We start from the raw sequence: 20,976 nt of genomic DNA on the forward strand, positions 1-20,976 counted from the left end.
CGTCTTTTTTTTAAAGTACAGTGAAAACAAAACTAAACTCCCCCGACTGAAATTTTACGGAAAAAATGGGTGAGGTTATGAAATTTATATCAGGTTCCTGATTTTTTAATATTTGGTCGGGGAAAAATAAAAGGGCATATGGAGACATCCGCTTCTCTTATGTATGTTACATACAGAGAAACCATTAAACTTTACCAAATTTACAGAGGACTGGGGAGAGGTTACGATATTAATAGTTGATACCTGATTTTGTGATATTTGGACGGCCTCTCCCCTTTAGGCTTATAATTTGCTTGACATTTTCTGGGACTTTTACAAAAGATACGCTACATCACTTTTCGATATTTGGTCGGAGAGGAGGTCCTCCTCTAAAACTGCAAAAAAAAAAAACAAAAATTCTTAAGTTTTCTTGAAATTTACAAAAGCAGTGGGGGAAGGTTATGAACAAAGAGGCAACCTTCCTTGCCCCACACTTGAAGGAAAGTTTGAAGAATTTTCAGGGAAAGTTAGGGATGCTATTCACTACGGTGTTTGTCGATATTGTATCGGGAAAAGTGACGTCCATTTAAAACAATAGAGCAAAATTTAAATATCTCCGATCTACCTGAAATTTACAGGGAACGTGGGAGGAGGTGATTAAATTTATACATGATTTTTAAATTAGTATATGATTTTTCGATATCTGGTTGGGGAAGGGGAAAATTGAAATAAACTTTGTCGATTTACTTCGATAGAATTTATAGGGACCATTGAGTAGTTGTGAAATTAATATAGGGTACGTGATAGTCCGATATCAGGTGGGGGTGGAGCGAAGGGGGTTTCCCTTTTGTCCGTTTTGTTTTCTTAAATTGAAAGTAGAGGGTTGTCCGTAAATGGGAACTCGGTACATAATTTTATTATTTTTGCACAAGCTTCTTCTGTCAGACTTCTTTTTAGTAAAGAACTTAAATTTACATGAAATTGGAAGCCAACGTAGAGGGTGCATCATTTTCCAACATTTTAGCAAATGTTAATGTGGTAAAATTTTTTACTACTTTTGCTTTTTCTGATTTATTGGATGGGAAACAGTAATTCTTTGTATGTTATTATAATATAGTGCTTAATTTTCAGATATGTTGAGGAGAAAGATACCTTTCCTTGACAAACCACACTTAAAATTCACAAGAAATATAGAAGATTGTCCAACTACTTGAATACAGAACATTATTAAAAAAAATTGGAGGAAAGGGTACACCCTCTCACCGACATTTTTTAAGACGAACCGTTTTACATATGCAAGTAGTCCGATTTTACGAAAAAGCAAGTAGTCCGATTTGTTTGAAAGAATTCAAATCTTTTCGAATTTGTTTTCAGCACGAAGGATATGGTTGACTAAGTTCACGCAAAATGTTCCTACAAATACGCTTTGGAAGGCGCAGCGAAGCGGGCCGGGTTACGCTAGTACAAGCGGGCCGGGTTACGCTAGTACAAAATAAAATGGAAATAAAATGTTGTCAAAATTTTCTATAGAAATAAAATTTTGACACAATTTCCTATAGAAATAAAATTTTCTTTAGAAATAAAATTTTGACAAAATTTTCTATAGAAATAAAAAATTTTCTATAGAAATAAAGTTTTGACGAAATTTTCTATAGAAATAAAATTTTGACGAAATTTTCTATAGAAATAAAATTTTGACACAATTTTCTATAGAAATAAAATTTTGGCAAAATATTCTATAGAAATAAAATTTTTGCAAAATTTTCTATAGAAATAAAATCTTGACAAAGTTTTGTATAGAAATAAAATTTTGACAAAATTTTCTATAGTAATAAATTTTTGACGAAATTTTCTAAAGAAATAAAATTTTGACAAAATTTTCTATAAAAAAATTGTTGACAAAATTTTCTATAGAAATAAAATTTTGACAAAATTTTCTATAGCAATAAATTTTGACAAAATTTTCTAAAGAAATAAAATTTTGACAAAAAAATATATTGCTGATGGATTTCCCAATAACGGCCATTTTCATGTAGCACCGTTAGGCTTTAACTGCCAGTTAACAGAAAGTAAATTCCAAATATCTTCTCTCCGGTTAACTTTAACTGAAAAATTTTCGGCAGTTAAGTTCCTAACTGTCATGTGGAATATATATGCAAGATGGCAGCTATGCCCATAATACGGTTTAAAAGTTCGTTAGTTAACGGAGCACTAACGGAGCTTCATGAAAATGGGCGTAAGACATGTTATTTTTTTTATTGAAAGAAAAATATATTGAGAGCACGGTTGCCACAGTTGGTAGAATTCTAGAATTAATTTTTTAATTGTTTAGAAGATTTGTAAAATTCTTGATGGTTTGGTAGATTTTGCAATATATTCCTCTCCAACTAAGAGGTTATAAACTTTTGACAAAATTTTCTATAGAAATAATATTTTGACAAAATTTCCTATAGAAATAAAATTTTGACAAATTTTTCTATAGAAACAAAAGTTTTGACAAAATTTTCTATAGAAATAAAATTTTGACACAATTTTCTATAGAAATAAAATTTTGGCAAAATTTTCTATAGAAATAAAATTTTGGCAAAATTTTCTATAGAAATAAAGTTTTGACAAATTTTATATAGAAATAAAATTTTGACAAAATTTTCTATAGAAATAAAATTCTGACAAAATTTTCTATAAAAATAAAATTTTTTTGACACAATTTTCTATAGAAATAAAATGTTGACAAAATTTTCTATATAAATAAAATTTTGACAAAATTTTCTATATAAATAAAATTTTGACAAAATTTTTGTATAAATAGAATTTTTACAAAATTTTCTATAGAAATAAAATTTTGACAAAAATATATATCGCTGATGGATTTCCCAATAAGACATGTTATTTTTTTATTCAAAGAAAAATATATTGAGAGCACGGTTGCCACAGTTGGTAGAATTCTAGAATTAATTTTTTAATTGTTTAGAAGATTTGTAAAATTCTTGATGGTTTGGTAGATTTTGCAATATATTCCTCTCCAACTAAGAGGTTATAAAATTTTGACAAAATTTTCTATAGAAATAATATTTTGAAAAAATTTTCTATAGAAATAAAATTTTGACAAAAGTTTCTATAAAAATAAAATTTTGACAAAATTTTCAATAGAAATAAAATTTTGACAAAATTTTCTAAAGAAATAAATTTTTGAGAAAATTTGCTATAGAAACAAAATTTTGAAAAAATTTTGTATAGAAATAAAATTTGACAATTTTTTTATAGAAATAAAATTTTTAGAAAATTTCCTATAGAAATACAATTTTGACAAAATTTTCTGTAGATATAAAACTTTGAGAAAAATCTCTATAGAAATAAAATTTTGATAACATTTTCTATAGAAATAAAATTTTGAGAAAAACTCTATAGAACAGACAAAATTTTCTATAGAAATAAAATTTTAACAAACTTTTCTATATATATAAAAAATTTTGACAAAATTATCTATACAAATAAAATTTTGAAAAAAATTTCTATAGATATAAAATTTTGACAAAATTTTCAATAGAAATAAAATTTTGACATAATTTTCTAAAGAAATAAATTTTTGAGAAAATTTGCTATAGAAATAAAATTTTGTATAGAAATAGAATTTGACAATTTTTTTATAGAAATAAAATTTTGAGAAAATTTCCTATAGAAATACAATTTTGACAAATTTTTCTGTAGATATAAAACTTTGAGAAAAATTCTTATAGAAATACAATTTTGACAAAATTTTCTATACATATACAATTTTGAGAAAATTTTTTATAGAAATAAAATTTTGAGAAAAATTTTTATAGAAATAAAATTTTAAGAAAAACCTCTATAGAAATAAAATTTTTACAAAATTTTCTATAGAAATAAAATTTTGAGAAAATTTTCTATAAAAATGAAATTTTGACAAAAATTTTTAAAGAAATACAATTTTGACAAAATTTTCTACAGAAATAAACTTTTGACAAAATGTTCTATAGAAACAAAATTTTAACAAATTTTTTTATAGAAATAAAATTTTAACAAAATTTTTTATTGAAATAAAATGTTGACAAAATTTTCTATAGAAATATAATATTGACAAAATTTTTAAATGCAATATCTTAAAAATTTTAATTTTCATGTTAGGTCATACTATCAAAGTCCCATGGTGTGTAACGTCTCATTTTTTTTTGTGAAAGTTGTAACTTTCCTTAGTTGGCGCAAGCTAAAATCGTTAAAACATTTAAAATTCTACACATTTACAATCCAGGGGATATTTATACAGATTTTTTTTAATTTGGTAGATTTGTGGTAAAAATTTCTTCACATATTGTTAGATTAATTTTGGCATGAGTGGCAATCGTGATTGAGAGCCTAAGGTTTTTAGGTTTAGGTTAAGTGGCAGCCCGATATATCAGGCTTACTTAGACTATTCAGTCCATTGTGATACCACATTGGTCAACTTCTCTCTTATCACTGAGTGCAGCCCGATTCCATGTTAAGCTCAATGACAAGGGATCTTTATAGCCGAGTCCGAACGGCGTTCCACATTGCAGTGAAACCGCTTAAAGAAGCTTTGAAATCCTTAGAAATCTCACCAGCATTACTGAGGTTGGATAATCCACCGCTGAAAAACTTATTGGTGTTCAGTAGTAGAAGGAATCGAACCCACGATCTTGTGTATGCAAGGCGGGCATGCTAACCATTGCACCACGGTGGCTTGAGAGCCTAAAGTAGGTTAGATATAGTGGCAGTCCGATATTCCAGGTGAACTTATCTCTTATGACTGAGTGCCCTAGCTCAATGATATAGCCGAGTCCTGTAGAAAATTTTGTAAAAATTTTATTTATATAAAATATTTTTGTGAAATTTTTATTTCTATAAAAAAATGTGTTCAAAATTTTATTTCTATAGAAAATTTGTTCAAAATGTTATTTCTGTAGAAAATTCTGTAATTTTTTTCTATAAAAAATTCTGTCAAAATTTTATTTCTATAGAAACTTTTGTCAAATTTTTATTTCTATAGTTAATTTTGTCAAATTTTTATTTCAATAAAAATTTTATTTTTGTAGAAAATTGTGTCAAAATTTTATTTCTGTAGAAAATTCTGTCAAAATTTTATTTCTACAGAAAATTTTGTCAAATTTTTATTTCCAAAGCAAATTATGATTGAGTGCTGCCCTCAATGACATGGAACTTCCTTTTCATAGCCGAGTTTCTCTTCATAGCCGAGTCCTGTAGACAATTTTGTCAATATTTTATTTGTAGAAAAAAAAAATATTTCTATAGAAAATTTTGTCAAAATTTTATTTCTTTAGATTTTTTTTTCAAAATTTTATTTCGATAAGAAATACTGTCAAAATTTTATTTCTATAGATCATTTTGTCAAGTTTTTATTTCTGTAGAAAATTGTGTCAAAATTTTATTTTTCTATAGAAAATTTTTTAAAATTTTTATTTCCATAGAAAATTTTGTCAAAATTTTATTTCTATAAGAAATTTTGCCAAAATTTTATTTTTATAGAATTTTTTTTTGTATATGAAATGGTTACCAAACGTGGCAACCTTGCCCCTGAGTCGCTCTATCCATGTACGTCCGTCTGTCTGTAACCATATTTTTGTGATCAAAGTAAAGGTCGCATTTTTTACCAAATCAACAATGAAATTTGGCAAAAGTATGTGTTTTTTTGGGTCAGAATAGAAATCTATTAATTTTAGGAGAATTTTTTTAGATTTATATATAGCTACCATATGTATCACTTTCCCGATACTTCAAGAGCGTTAGTCGAAAAACGGAATTTTTTTTTTTAAAAAAGTTGTAATTTTTTCGACATTTTTGGTGGGTTTGAGAATGAAAATGAAATTTTTACCGACTTAATACATTCAGCATTTTTGTTGGCCGTGTCAAGAGCTACAAATTTGCTAAAGATTGCACAAAAAAATTCACATCATTTTTTGGGCAATGACCATGCGAAAAATAGAAGAACTTTTCAAAAAGGTGCTCCAAATTGAATCTGGCTCATAAAAAACGAACGGCCACAAAACTCCAAAAAATTATTTTTCTCTTCTCATCGAGTGCTTTCTGCTGGGAAAAGATGTTTATTTCGTAATAAAGGGGAAGATGTGCCGTTATTAATGAAGGGGAGCGAGGCGGAATATCATTGAATATAATGGCCATCACGACCTTGTTAGAGGATCATATATTTTTCACGGCAGAGAGGTTGCCGTATTCATATCATATATTGTGAAAGGCTTCATTTGAATTAGAAAAGGTTTCATTTGATTTGAAAAAAAAAATGTATTCAATTTGAAAAAAATTTCTTTTGAAGTGAAAATGCCCTTTCGCTCATATCTCTTACAGTTTAGCTCTCTATGGTTATGCTGCAGAGAAGTTCCTTGGCCATATGAAATGGTCTTGCTGAAGTAAACCAGATTTCGATTTAAAAATAATTGTTTAATAATTTTGAGTAATTTTACTTCCAAGATGATTTGGTAGTGGGAATTTTTGCTGGGATTATTTTATTATGTATTATGGAAATATTTCACAAAAATTTACCACACCACTAGTTGCGCACAAAAAATTTTCCCTTTTGAGATTTTATGTTGCTTTTACGTAGTTCATTTTCCAGTGATTCATTGATTTGCATATTTTCTTCCTCTCTCGCATCGCAATGTTCAATTATTATAACAATGACATACCCTTAATACTAAATAGAATCTTTCATATTGACAGTTTCGTTTATTTTTATTGCTATTTTTGTGTTCTCATTTCATTCATTTCCAATTGGACAAATGATAATGTCACTGCCAATGCCAAAACTACACCACCCTTATATGCCGTATGGAAATTCTGATGAGGAAGGATTATATCTGTATATATTGGTAGTGAAAACGTTTTCTGGTGATAATACTCGATTTATTGTATATGCTACCATTGGATGGGGTAAGTACTAAAAGTAAAATGTAATTTTATTTTCAATAGATATTTTAAACAAATTGGAAAGATGCCCAAAAACGGACAAATAAAAAAATTATTGTAATAAGTTTAATGTATTGTTTTTTTTTTTATTGTCAGGGGCCTTAAGGTTTTTTTTTGTATTTATTATTTAAGTAATTTTTGTTTATTATTTATTGTTTAATATTATTATTTTTTAAGTCTTAAACAAAGGGGTTTCCAACAGGGGGTATTCGTTTCTATCACCAAGTATTTCAGTATCTATCACCTTTGAAGATTTTATTCATTTACATTTGATGAGTAGAACCTACGCAATTGCGTGCTTCAACAAAACATTGCAGTTTTAGCTTCTGGGGCCATGGCATATCGCTCAAAAACTATATATATGGGAGCTATATCTAAATCTATATGATCCAAAACACTTAGTTGTGACAAATTTGAAATCGTTTGGGTTATAACTGTGACCTAGATTTTGATCGCTAAAATTTTTTCACACACAGGCGGACAGATGGTCATGGCTAGATTGACTCATGGGTCCACCCTGAGCATTGTTGTTGTGTCTATCTCTTCTCTCTTCTCTTCTTTTGGGCGCTGCAAACATAGCTTCTGGGGCCAAATAAATGCATATCGGGCGAATAATATATATGGGAGCTATATTTAAATCAGAAACTATTTCTACCAAATTTGGCGTGTATAGTTGGAAGGCTAATTTTTATCCTTTGGCCTCTTTAATTATATGAGAGCATATCGGACGAAGGATATATATGCGATCTATATTTAACTCTAAATCGATTTCATCGGTTTGCATAGCTGTGGAAAATTTCACGTATTTCGTAGTAAAACTTTGGCTCCTGTGGTGAGAGTAAAACTTTGGCTCCTGTGATGAGAGTAAATATAATTGCATATCGGGCGAGAGATATATGTGAGCTATGTCTAATTGTGAACCGAGTTCTTTCAAAATAACTAACCTAGGGTTCTATTCTGACCCAAAACTCATAATTCTGCCAAATTTGAAGACGATTTGACTAAAATTACGAAATAAAGTTTGATAACAAAAATGTGCTCACATACAGACCGACATGGGTAGATCGACTGAAGGGCACTGTTACCACAGTTGGTAGAATTCTACCAAAACAGGGAGATTTTTTACTGTTTGGAAGATATCTTGATGTTTTGGTAGATTTTGCGAAACATTCCTTTCCAACTAAGAGGTACTTCAATTCTCTAAAGAAATAAAAGTTTGACAAAATTCTCTATGGAAATAAAATGTTGACAAAATTTCCAATAGAAATAAATTTTTGACAAAACTTCCAATAGAAAAAAAAATTTTGATAAAATTTTGTATGGAAAAAAAAATTTGACAAAATTTCCAATAGAAATAAAATTTTGACAAAATTTCCAATAGAAATAAAATTTTGACAAAATTTTCTATGGAAATAAAATTTTGACAAAATTTTCTATGGAAATAACATTTTGACAAAATTTCCACCAGAAATAAAATTTTGACAAAATTTTCTATGAAAATAAAATTTTTACAAAATTTTCACTAGAAATACAATTTTGACAAAATTTCCAATAGAAATAAAATTTTGACAAAATTTCCAATAGAAATAAAATGTTGACAAAACTTCCATTAAAAATAAAATTTTGACAAAATTTTCTATAGAAAAAAAATTTGACAAAATTTTCTATAGAAATAAAATTGTGACAAAATTTTCGATAGAAAAAAAAAATTGACAAAATTTTCTATAGAAATAAAATTTTGAAAAAATTTTCTATAAAAGTAACATTTTGAAAAAATTTTCTATAGAAATAAAAGTTTGACAAAATATTCTATAAAAATACAATTTTGACAAAATGTTCTATATAAATTAATCTTCGACAAAATTTTCTAGAGAAATAAAATTTTGAAAAAATGTTCTATAAAAAAAAAATTTCAGCAAATTTTCCATAGAAATAAATGTTTGACAAAATATTCTATAGAAATAAAATTTTGAAGAAATGTTCTATAGAAAAAAAATTTTTTGAGCAAATTTTCCATAGAAATAAAATGTTGACAAAATTTTCTATAGAAATAAAATTTTGACAAAATATTTGTATAGAAATAAAATTTTGATAAAATTTTCTATAGAACTAAAATTTTGAGAAAATTTTCTATTGAAATAAAATGGAACAAAATATTCTATAGAAAAAAAATTTTCACAAAATTTTCTATAGAAATAAAATATTGATAACATTTTCTATAAAAGTAAAATTTTGTCAAAATTTTCTATAAAAGTAAAATTTTGACAAAATCTTCTTGAGAAATAAAATTTTTCCCAAATGTTCTATAGAAATAAATTTTTGGTAAAATTTTCTATAAAAATAAAAGTTTGGCAAAATGTTCTATACAAATAAAATTTAGCAAAATTTTCTATAGAAATAAAAGATTGACAGAATTTTAAATAGAAATAAAATTTAGACAAAATTTTCTATACATATAAAATTTTGAAAAAAGTTTTGATAGAAATAAAATTTTGTCAACATAAAATTTTCTATAGAAATAAAATTTTGAAAAAAATTTCAATAGAAATAAACTTTTAATATAATTTTCTATCGAAATGAAATTTTGACAGAATTTTCTATAGGAATAAAATTTTGACAGAATATTAAATAGAAATAAAATTTTTGAGAATTTTGACAAAATTTTCGATAGAAATGTAATTTTGAAAAAAATTTCTATACAAACAAAATTTTGACAAAATTTTCCATAGAAACAACATTTTGAGAAAATTTTCACAAAATATTTTGACAAATTTTTCTACAGAATAAAATGTGGGCAAAATTTTTTATAGTTATAAAAGTTTGATAACATTTTCTTAAGAAATAAAATATTTCTTTAGAAATAAAATTTTACAAAATATTATTATAGTAATAAAATGTTGACTACATTTTCTATAGAAATAAAATGTTTACTATATTTTCTATAGAAATAAAATTTTGACTACATTTTCTATAGAAATAAACTTTTGACAAAATTTTCTATCGAAAAAACTATTTCGAATATGAATTTGAATCAAATAGTTACAGAAAATGAATTGCGTTATCAAGAAATTGGTTAAAAGTTTTTGATGGTCGGAGTTAGAGGTATATGGATCTGTTTACTATTTCAATCATAATTGACAACCGAGTTCGTAAAAACATTGCCATTTCTTCTGTTTCTGCTCACCTGTAAGATAAAGTTGACACTAACAGACCACTCGCAGGAAAGGAATATGATCACGTCCTAGAGCAAAGTGTTATTTTTGGACGGTGAATATGTTACATATTTGTCGCAACCGTATTAGTTTCTCGGACATTATGCATCTGATTTTGAGAACTTTTTTATGTTTAGTGAGAAAATAATATTATTGCGGCAAAGATATTGGTTTTTCCGCATCCAAAAATAACATTTTGCTCTAGGAGGGGATCATATTCTTTCTCTGCGTACAGCGTCGAGACGAGACACCAAAGATAGAAGTCGTGAGGTTCGTGGTTATGCACATTTTCATGAAAAGTATATGGTTCTTTATGCTTGATCCTTATGCCATTTGGCTGATATTTCTTTATTGTATAAAAAACATTTGATTACTAAAATCGCTTTATTGTGAGCAATTTTTGTCCTTAAATTAATTTTTAAATTATTTTTTTTTCTTTATTTCTGGTCGACTTTCACTCCCTCTTTTATTACTCTATATAATGCTTATTTGTTTTGATGTTTCCGTTTCATTGACATCGTTATTGTTCATATGCTGGTATTTGTTATTGACACTGTAACGGAAATACAAATAATACCAAAGAAACAACAAAATTAAAGCTTAAATGACTTTTATTTCCGGGAAATCTCTTTGTATGTTTTTGTGTATGCGTGCGGCTTTTGATATTTTGTTACTGATTAAAGTTGGTCTGTTGTCTCTCCCTTGTTGTTCTCTCTCTCTCTGTTTCTCTATCTCATTTCATTTTATCATCATTGCCCATTTGGACTGCCATAATCACCAATGGTTTGTTTCCTCTGTAGGTGGTCCTGCTGTTTTTGTTGTCATTTGGAGCATAGCCAAGGGCCTCACAATGTCATCTGCCACTAACGACCAGGTATGTATTAACTATGGCAATTCTCTTCCATATAGTGCGTGTGAAAAAAGTCAATTTGTGGAATATATGTGAATGGTTGGTGGCCACAGTAATCATAAATATCATAAATTTGAAACTATTAGGAAAATATTACAATTAATTGATAAGATTTCAAAACTTTAAGTTAAACAAGTATATACGGCCGTAAGTTCGGCCAGGCCGAATCTTATGTACCCTCCACCATGGATTGCGTAGGAACTTCTACTAAAGGCTGTCATCCACAATCGAATTACTTGGGTTGCGGTAACACTTGCCAATGGCAAGGTATCGTAAAACTTTTTAACACTGTCTTCTAAATTGTAAGTTAGCCCATACGGGGTATATATTAAACAAAAAAAGGCCGATTAAATACGTATATAATCTAGTTTGACAAAATTTCTATAGAAATAAAATTTTGACAAAATTTTCTATAGAAATGAAACCTTGACAAAATTTTCTATAGAAATAAAATTTTGACAAAATTTTCTATAGAAATAAAAATTTGACAAAATTTTCTATAGAAATAAAAATTTGACAAAATTTTCTATAGAAATAAAATGTTGACAAAATTTTCTATGGAAGTAAAATGTTGACAAAATTTTCTATAGCAATACAATTTTGACAAAAATTTCTATTGTTGTTATTTTTTTATTTCAGCTTAAAACCATACATTGACTAAACTACAAGAGTAGCTTAACCAACAGAGGAAAAGAATGTTTGTCAAATTTATTTGGGCAAAGCCCTATAGACTGCAAGATGGTTGGATGGACGCACGTTTCGGAATTACCACATTCCTCATCAGCATCCTCTACTTGCAGCAAAACTATCAACCAATTATCAGAATAAATTCAGGCAGTTTATTAAACCCAACAAAAACCACACTTGAACCCTCCGAAAAAAGGTTTTACATTGATAGCCGGCTTATGCCGAAATAAATTCGAAACAAGGAAAAGAGATATGTTTGTTTCGAATTTATTTCGGCATAAGCCGGCTATCAATGTAAAACCTTTTTTCGGAGGGTTCAAGTGTGGTTTTTGTTGGGTTTAATAAACTGCCTGAATTTATTCTGATAATTGGTTGATAGTTTTGCTGCAAGTAGAGGATGCTGATGAGGAATGTGGTAATTCCGAAACGTGCGTCCATCCAACCATCTTGCAGTCTATAGGGCTTTGCCCAAATAAATTTGACAAACATTCTTTTCCTCTGTTGGTTAAGCTACTCTTGTAGTTTAGTCAATGTATGGTTTTAAGCTGAAATAAAAAAATAACAACAATGCTTAAAGAACAAAACCAACAATAACAAAACAAAACAAATGGAAAAATTTCTATAGAAATAAAATGTTGACAAAATTTTGTATAGAAATAAAATTTTGACAAAATTTTGTATAGAAATAAAATGTTGACAAAATTTTCTACAGAAATACATTTTTTACAAAATTTTCTATAGAAATAAACTTTTGACAAACATTTCTATAGAAATAAACTTTTGACAAAACTTTCTATAGAAATGAAATTTTAACAAAACTTTCTATAGTAATAAAATTTGACAAAATTTTCTATGGAAATAAAGTTTTGGTAGATTACAAAAATTTTCTATAGAAATAAAATTTTGACAAAATTTTCTATGGAAATAAAATTTTGACAAACATTTGTATAGAAGTAAACTTTTGACAAAACTTTCTATAGAAATGAAATTTTGACAAAACTTTCTATAGTAATAAAATTTGACAAAATTTTCTATGGAAATAAAGTTTTGGTAGATTATTTTTGGCGATATGGACCAATTTTTGTGTAATAAGTCATCGGCTATATATAACTAAAGACCGATATGGACCAATTTTTACATGGCTGTTAGAGGCCATATATTGACAAAATGTACCAAATTTCAGCCGTATCGGATGAATTTTGCTCTTCCAAGAGGCTCCGGAGGTCAAATCTGGGGATCGGTTTATATGTTGGCCATATATAATTATGGACCGATATGGACCAATTTTTGCATGGTTATTAGAGGCCGTAAACTAACATCAGGTACCAAATTTCAACCGGATCGGATGAATTTTGCCCCTCCAAGAGGCTCCGGAGGTCAAATCTGGGGATCGGTTTATATGGGGGCTATATATAATTATGGACCGATATGGACCAATTTTTGCATGGTTGTTAAAAACCGTATACTAAGACCACGTACTAAATTTCAACCGGATCGGATGAATTTTGCTCCTCCAAGAGGCTCGGGTGGTCAAATCTGGGGATCGGTTTATATGGGAGCTATATATAATTATGGACGGATATGGACCAATTTTTGCATGGTTGTTAGAGGCCGTATACTAACATCAGGTACCAAATTTCAACCGGATCGGATGAATTTTGCCCCTCCAAAAGTCTCCGGAGGTCAAATCTGGGGATCGGTTTATATGGGGGCTATATATAATTATGGACCGATATGGACCAATTTTTGCATGGTTGTTAGAGACCATATACTAACATCAGGTACCAAATTTCAATCGGATCGGATGAATTTTGCCCCTCCAAGAGGCTCCGGAGGTCAAATCTGGGGATCGGTTTATATGGGGGCTATATATAATTATGGACCGATATGGACCAATTTTTGCATGGTTGTTAGAGACCGTATACTAAGACCACGAACCAAATTTCAACAGGATCGGATGAATTTTGCTGCTCCGGGAGGCTCCCCAAGCCAAATTTGGGGATCGGTTTATATGGGGGCTATACGTAAACGTGGTCCGATATGGCCCATTTTCAATACCATCCGACATACATCAATAGCAACTACTTGTGCCAAGTTTCAAGTCGATAGCTTGTTTCGTTCGGAAGTTAGCGTGATTTCCACAGACGGACGGACAGCCGGACGGTCGGACAGACGGACGGACGGACGGACATGCTTAGATCGACTCAGAATTTCACCACGACCCAGAATATATATACTTTATGGGGTCTTAGAGCAATATTTCGATGTGTTACAAACGGAATGACAAAGTTAATATACCCCCATCCTATGGTGGAGGGTATAAAAACGGACAAAAGGGAACCCTCTCCCCACCTTCGCTCCACTCCGACCTGATGTCGGACTGTCACGTACCCTATATTAATTTCGCAACTACTCAATGGTCCCTATAAATTTTATCGAAGTAAATCGACAAAGTTTATTTCAATTTTCCCCTTTCCCAACCAGATATCGAAAAATCATATACTAATTTAAAAGTCATGTATAAATTTGATCACCTCCTCCCACGTTCCCTATAATTTTCAAGTAGATCGGCGATGTTTAAATTTTGCTCTATTGTTTTAAAGGGACGTCACTTTCCCCGATACAATATCGACAAACACCGTAGTGAATAGCACCCCTAACCTTCCCTGAAAATTCTTGAAACTTTCCTTCAAGTGTGGGGCAAGGAAGGTTGCCTCTTCGTTCATAACCTTCCCCCACTGCCTTTGTAAATTTCAAGAAAACTTAATTTTTTTTGCAGTTTTAGAGGAGGACCTCCTCACCGACCAAATGTCGAAAAGCGTATCTTTTGTAAACGTCCCAGAAAATGTCAAGCAAATTATAAGCCTAAAGGGGCGGCCTCTCTACCGTCCAAATATCACAAAATCAGGTATCAACTATTACGGTTGACGGAGGTTACGATCTCTTCCCAGTCCTCTGTAAATTTCAAGCAACTCGGTAAAGTTTAATTGTTTCTCTGTATGTACTTAAGAGAAGCGGATGTCTCCATATGCCCTTTTATTTTTATTAAAAAATCAAGAACCTGATATAAATTTCATAACCCATTTTTTCCGTAAAATTTCAGTCGGGGGAGTTTAGTTTTGTTTGAACTTTCAAAAAAAAAAAAAAAAATCAGGCAAGGGGGTGGTCCCCCTCCCCGACCAAATATCGAAAAATAATGTTGCGGATTTTCGTCTAGATGCCAACCCCACATTCAATGAAAATTTCAAGCAAATCGCATAATTTTGTTCCGAGTTCCAAAAAGTAGGGCAAGGGGGAGGTCCCCCTCCCCATCCACATATGAAATCATCGGGTACCCCAAATAATTCCATAACCTCACCACATGTTCTCTGTAAATCTCAGATAATTTAGAGAATTTTAGTTTTTTCACTGTACTTAAAAAAAAGTCGAACAAAGGGGAGGCCCCCCTCCGCCACCAAATATCGAAATAAAAAGTAGCGGATCTTTGTCTAGATGCCAACCCCAATCTTTAATGAAAATTTCAAGCAAATAGGTCAACTTTGGTCCAATTTTCAAAAAGTCCGACGAAGGGGAGGTCCCCCTCCGCGACCATGTGTTAAAAAATGAGATACCCTATTTTCACCATAAGAACGCCACCTACGATCTCTGAAAGTTTCAAGTAAATCGGTTCAGCCGTTTCGGAGCCAAGTCGGAACATACAAACAAACAAATAAACAAACATAGATTGAATTTTATATATATAGTTTTTGTCAAAATTTTATTTCTACAAAAAATTTTGTCAAAATTTTATTTCTATAGAAAATTTTGTCAAAATTTTATTTCTATAGGAATTTTGTCAAAATTTTATTTCTATAGAAAATTTTGTCAAAATTTAATTTCTATAGAAAATTCTGTCAAAATTTTATTTCTATAGAAAATTTTGTCAAAATTTTATTTCTATAGAAATTTTGTCAACATTTTTATTCTATAGAAAATTTTCTCACCCATAGGATGGGGATATATTAACTTTGTCATTCCGTTTGTAACACATCGAAATATTGCTCTAAGACCCTATAAAGTATATTTATTTTGGGGTCGTTGTAAAATTCTGAGTAGATCTGAGCTTGTCCGTCCGTTCGTCCGCCCGTCAGTTGAAATCACGCTAACTTCCGAAACAAGCTATCGACTTGAAACTTGGCACAAGTAGTTGTTATTGATGTAGGTCGGATGATATTGCAAATGGGCCATATCGGTCCACTTTTACGTATAGCCCCCATATAAACCGATCACCAGATTTGGCATGCGGAGTCTCTAAGAGAGACAAATTTCATCCGATACGGCTGAAATTTGCTACATGGTGTCAGCATATTATCTCTAATAACCATGCAAAAAATGGTCCACATCGATCCATAATTTTTTATAGCCCCCATATAAACCGATCCCCAGATTTGGTTTGCTCTAAGAGAAGCAAATTTCATCCGATCCTGCTGAAATTTGGTACATGGTGTCAGCATATGATCTCTAACAATCGTGCAAAAATTGCCCCCATATAAACCGATCCCTCGATTTGGCTTGCGAAGCCTCTAAGAGCAGCAAATTTCATCCGATCCTGCTGAAATTTGGTACATGGTGTTAGTATATGGTCTCTAATGATCATGCAAAAATTGGTCTACATCGGTCCATAATTATATATAGCTCCCATATAAACCGATCACCAGATTTGACCTCCGGAGTCTCTTGGAAGACCAAAATTCATCTGATTCAGTTGAAATTTGGTACGTGGTGTTAATATATGGCCTGAAATACCCATGCAAAAATTGGTCGAAATCGGTCCATAATTATATATAGCCCCCATGTAAACCGATCCCCAGATTTGGTTTTGGAGCCTCTTGGAGGAGCAAATTTCATCCGAGTCTGTTGAAATTTGGTACATTGTGCTAGTATAGAACCGTTAACAACCATGCCTAACTAGGTCCATATCGGCCTATAGTTATATATAAATCGATCCCCAATAACACAAAAATTGGTCCATATCACGTTCATAATTGTATATACTCGCCATATAAGCGACCACCATATTTCAATTCTGGCTCTCTACGTACCGTGCAAAAGTCCATATCGATTCGTAATTATGTGTGAACTTACCTATACATACGTTTTTTGTCTAACATATACCACTCACAATTTAGAAAACGACGAAGAAGTTTTAAGATACCTCAACCCAAGTAATTCCATTGTGGATGACAGTCTTTCGTAGAAGTTTCTACGCAATCCATGGTGGAGGGTACATAAGATTCGGCCTTGTCGAACTTACGCCCCTATATACTTGTTTTCTATAGAAAGTTTTCTCAAAATTATATATCTATAGAAAATTGTCGCAAAATTTTATTTCTATAGTAAATTTTGTCAAAATTGTTTTTTTTTTTATAGAAAATTTTGTCAGAATTTTATTTCTGTAGAAAATTTTGTCAAGATTTTATTTTTATAGAAAATTGTGTCAAAATTTTATTTCTATAGAATATTTTATCAGAAGTTTATTTGAATAGAAAATTTTGTCAAACTTTAATTTCTATAGAAAATTTTGTCAAACTTTAATTTCTATAGAAAATTTTGTCAAAATTTTTTAGCTATAGAAAATTTTGTCAAAATTTTATTTCTATAGAAAATTTTGTCAAAATTTTATTTCCATAGAAAATTTTATCAGAAGTTTCTATAGAAAATTTTGTCAAAATTTTTTAGCTATAGAAAATTTTGTCAAAATTTTATTTCTATAGAAAATTTTGTCAAAATTTTATTTCCATAGAAAATTTTATCAGAAGTTTATTTGAATAGAAAATTTTGTCAGAAGTTTTTGGTATAGAAAATTTTGTCAAACTTTAATTTCTATAGAAAATTTTGTCAAAATTTCATTTCTATAGAAAATTTTGCCAAAATTTTATTTCTATAGACAATTTTGTCAAAATTTTATTTCCATAGAAAATTGTCTCAAAATTTTTTTTCTATAATAAATTTTGTCAAAATTTTATTTCTATAGAAAATTTTGTCAACATTTTTATTATATGGAAAATTTTCTCAAAATTATATATCTATAGAAAATTGTCGCAAAATTTTATTTCTATAGTATATTTTGTCAAAATTTTATTTCTATAGAAAATTTTGCCAAAATTTTATTTCTATACAAAATTTTGTCAAAATTTTATTTCCATAGAAAATTGTCTCAAAATTTTTGTTTCTATAATAAATTTTGTCAAAATTTTATTTCTACAATAAATTTTGTCAACATTTTATTTCGATAGAAAATTTTATCAGAAGTTTATTTGTACAGAAATTTTTGTCAGAAGTTTTTTGTATAGAAAATTTTGTCAAACTTTTATTTTTATAGAAAATTTTGTCAAAATTTTATTTCTATAGAAAATTTTGTCAAAATTTTATTTCCATAGAAAATTGTCTCAAAATTTTATTTCTATAATAAATTTTGTCAAAATTTTATTTCTGTAATTAAGTTTGTCAAAATGTTATTTCGATAGAAAATTTTATCAGAAGTTTATTTGTACAGAAGATTTTGTCAAAATTTAAATGCTATAGAAAATTTTGTCAAAATTTTATTTCTAATGAAATTTTGTCAATATTTTTATTCTATAGAAAATTTTTTTCTATAGAAAATTTTGTCAAAAATTTTATTTATATAGAAAATTTTGTCCAAAATTTTACTTCTATAGAAAATTTTGTCAAAATTTTAATTCTATAGAAAATTTTGTCAAAATTTTAATTGTATTGATTTATTTTGTCAAAACTTAATTACTTTAAAGAATTTTGTCAAAATTTTATTTCTATAGATTTTTTTTTCAAAATTTTATTTCTTTAGAGAATTTTGTCAAAATTTTATTTCCATAGATTTTTTTTTCAAAATTTTATTTCTATAGGAATTTTGTCAAATATAGTTTTGTTTAAAAAACCATCATCAAACGCACTGTGCAGCCATTCAAGTGTCCTGGTCTGTCTCGTCTATTCATTTAACCATTCACACATATGTACGAATACGAATACACACACATAAATGAATATGCTGAATATTTGTGTCCTTGTTTTCCTTCATGTCTTGCAATAATAGTTCGTTTATTATTCTTTGCATTTTATTTTTTGTTTTGGTTGGTTTTTTTGTTTTTGCCTACAAAACAATGGGATCAGATTGAAATTGAAGGTTGTCCCTGGATGCAGGAAACACATGTCGATTGGATATTCCAAGGACCTGTATGTGCTGTTTTAATAATTAATTTAACATTTCTCCTGAGAATCATGTGGGTAAGTTGCATTTGCCAAAGGCCAAATTTAAAAAATTAAAATTAATTTTCGGAGAACTGTGACTTTTTGGAATTTTTGTTTTTTAATTTAATCATTTTTTTTTCTTAGGTGTTGATTACCAAGCTACGTTCGGCTAATACCCTGGAAACGCGACAATACCGCAAGGCAGCCAAAGCTTTGTTGGTATTGATACCATTATTTGGTATTACCTATTTGGTGGTATTGGCTGGTCCCAGTGAGGCTGGTGTCATGAGCCACATGTTTGCCATTGTGCGAGCCGTACTCTTAAGCACTCAGGTAAGTGTCTTATAATTATGGAGGGATACCAATGACAACAACGACAACAACTAAAATCCTATAGAAAAATTTTTAATTAAATTCTATTTGGAATTTCTGTTTTGTTCTTTTTTTGTTTTGTTCTCCACCAAAAAAAAGGGATTTTCGGTGTCTTTGTTCTATTGTTTCCTAAATTCAGAAGTTCGTAATGCCCTTAGGCATCATATATCCACATGGCAGGATGAACGTAACATTAGGCTGAACCAGTCCAGAAGGTAAATTGCTTTTGATGTCACTTTCAGTGATATGAATCCCACATGGATTGATATATTAAGAGATTTTTGATTTTGGTCTTGTCTTTTTTTGTTAATATAAAAATTCTATTTTAGGTATGTTTCCAAAGGCTTTTCCAAAGATACTTCGCCGCGTACTGAGTGCACCAGGTATGATTTATAGGATTAAGCCTAACATCCTCCTCTCAGACTGTGGTAAATTTTATCTCTCTCACAAACATATTCTTGTTTCCCCTTTTTGGCGTAGGGGATTTTCATAGAGTTCTGTTTTTCGCTTCGTTTCTTTTCGTTTTTTTGGTTTTGAAATTTCTTTGGACCCTTTCCAGACCCCTAACCGCCTACTATGGCAAGGGCAAACGTGAATCCTGTGTATCATCGGCCACTACAACAACATTAATAGGTCAACATCATTCAATGTCACTACAACGAGGCGTAGGCGGTGGCTCTAATGGAGCTCTGCATATGATGCCAAATGCCACAGCATTAACAACTACCATGATGCCCCGAGCAGTGAGTCCTTTGATGAAGGTAATTTCCTTAATATATACAATAGAGAATATGCAATCATGATAACAGAGATATTCATTAGAAGAGAAGATGTCAAAAAAAAAAGATTAAATCTGAAATGTAAAAATTTCAAATAATGGAAAACTAAGAAACCAAATCATTTCAGCGAGAGGTGGGCCTATTTTCAGTAACCCTAATAGTTGGGAAGAAGCAAAGAGCTGTTGAATATTTAGAGATATTTTATAATTGAATATTTAGGAAAAAGAAAGGGTTATGGTTGGTATGGACCTATTCTACAACACTCTAGGGCTAAAACAGCAGAAAATCGACTTTATTTGAACTAACTTTTCCTGACCAAAATCGACTAATCGAAAAAATTGAAGATTCAAATTTGAACTGAAGGGAGATTTTCTGTTTTTTTTTATGTTGAAAATTCTATAAAAGGCAAAAATCGTTATGGCCAAAAGTGGAGTTTTCAATAATCGCTGAAGTCGAAAGCCAATTTTGTAGAAAAAAGTGTAAAAAAGTTGGCTTTTTGAAAATCAAAATGTGTCGACCTTTCCAAATTTGAAACAAAATTTGAATGATAACTTTTCTGAACTTTTTATACCCACCACCATAGAATGGTGATGGGGGTTATAATAAGTTTGTCATTCCGTATGTAACACATCGAAATATTGATTTCCGACTATATAAAGTATATATATTCTTGATCAGGGAGAAATTCTAGGACGATATAAGCATGTCTGTCTGTCTGTCTGTCTATTGTAATCACGCTACAGCCTTCAATAATAGCGCCATCGTCCTGAAATTTGGCACAGATTCGTCTTTTGTTTGCAGGCAGGTCAAGTTC

The 20,976-nt window shown here is 29.7% G+C and overlaps 1 protein-coding gene across 3 annotated transcripts in view; it reads left to right on the forward strand.

The window, feature by feature from the left end:
• Dh44-R1 (Diuretic hormone 44 receptor 1) overlaps positions 1-20,976 on the forward strand; it is a 134,936-nt gene that overhangs the window by 103,521 nt on the left and 10,439 nt on the right. Inside the window, exons 6-12 of one of the 3 annotated variants that reach the window (XM_075312263.1) lie at positions 6,841-6,921; positions 10,970-11,043; positions 18,934-19,047; positions 19,156-19,344; positions 19,483-19,598; positions 19,713-19,811; positions 19,943-20,041. In XM_075312263.1, coding sequence (XP_075168378.1) covers positions 6,841-6,921; positions 10,970-11,043; positions 18,934-19,047; positions 19,156-19,344; positions 19,483-19,598; positions 19,713-19,779 — 641 coding nt within the window. In that variant the 3' untranslated portion in view covers positions 19,780-19,811; positions 19,943-20,041. Of the gene's footprint in view, positions 1-6,840; positions 6,922-10,969; positions 11,044-18,933; positions 19,048-19,155; positions 19,345-19,482; positions 19,599-19,712; positions 19,812-19,942; positions 20,145-20,976 lie in introns of those variants that run through there. The other 2 variants (XM_075312261.1, XM_075312262.1) reach the window with 2 other exon arrangements.

Source organism: Haematobia irritans, chromosome 5 (assembly GCF_050003625.1).
Source record: "Haematobia irritans isolate KBUSLIRL chromosome 5, ASM5000362v1, whole genome shotgun sequence".
Classification (NCBI taxonomy): Eukaryota; Metazoa; Arthropoda; class Insecta; order Diptera; family Muscidae; genus Haematobia; species Haematobia irritans.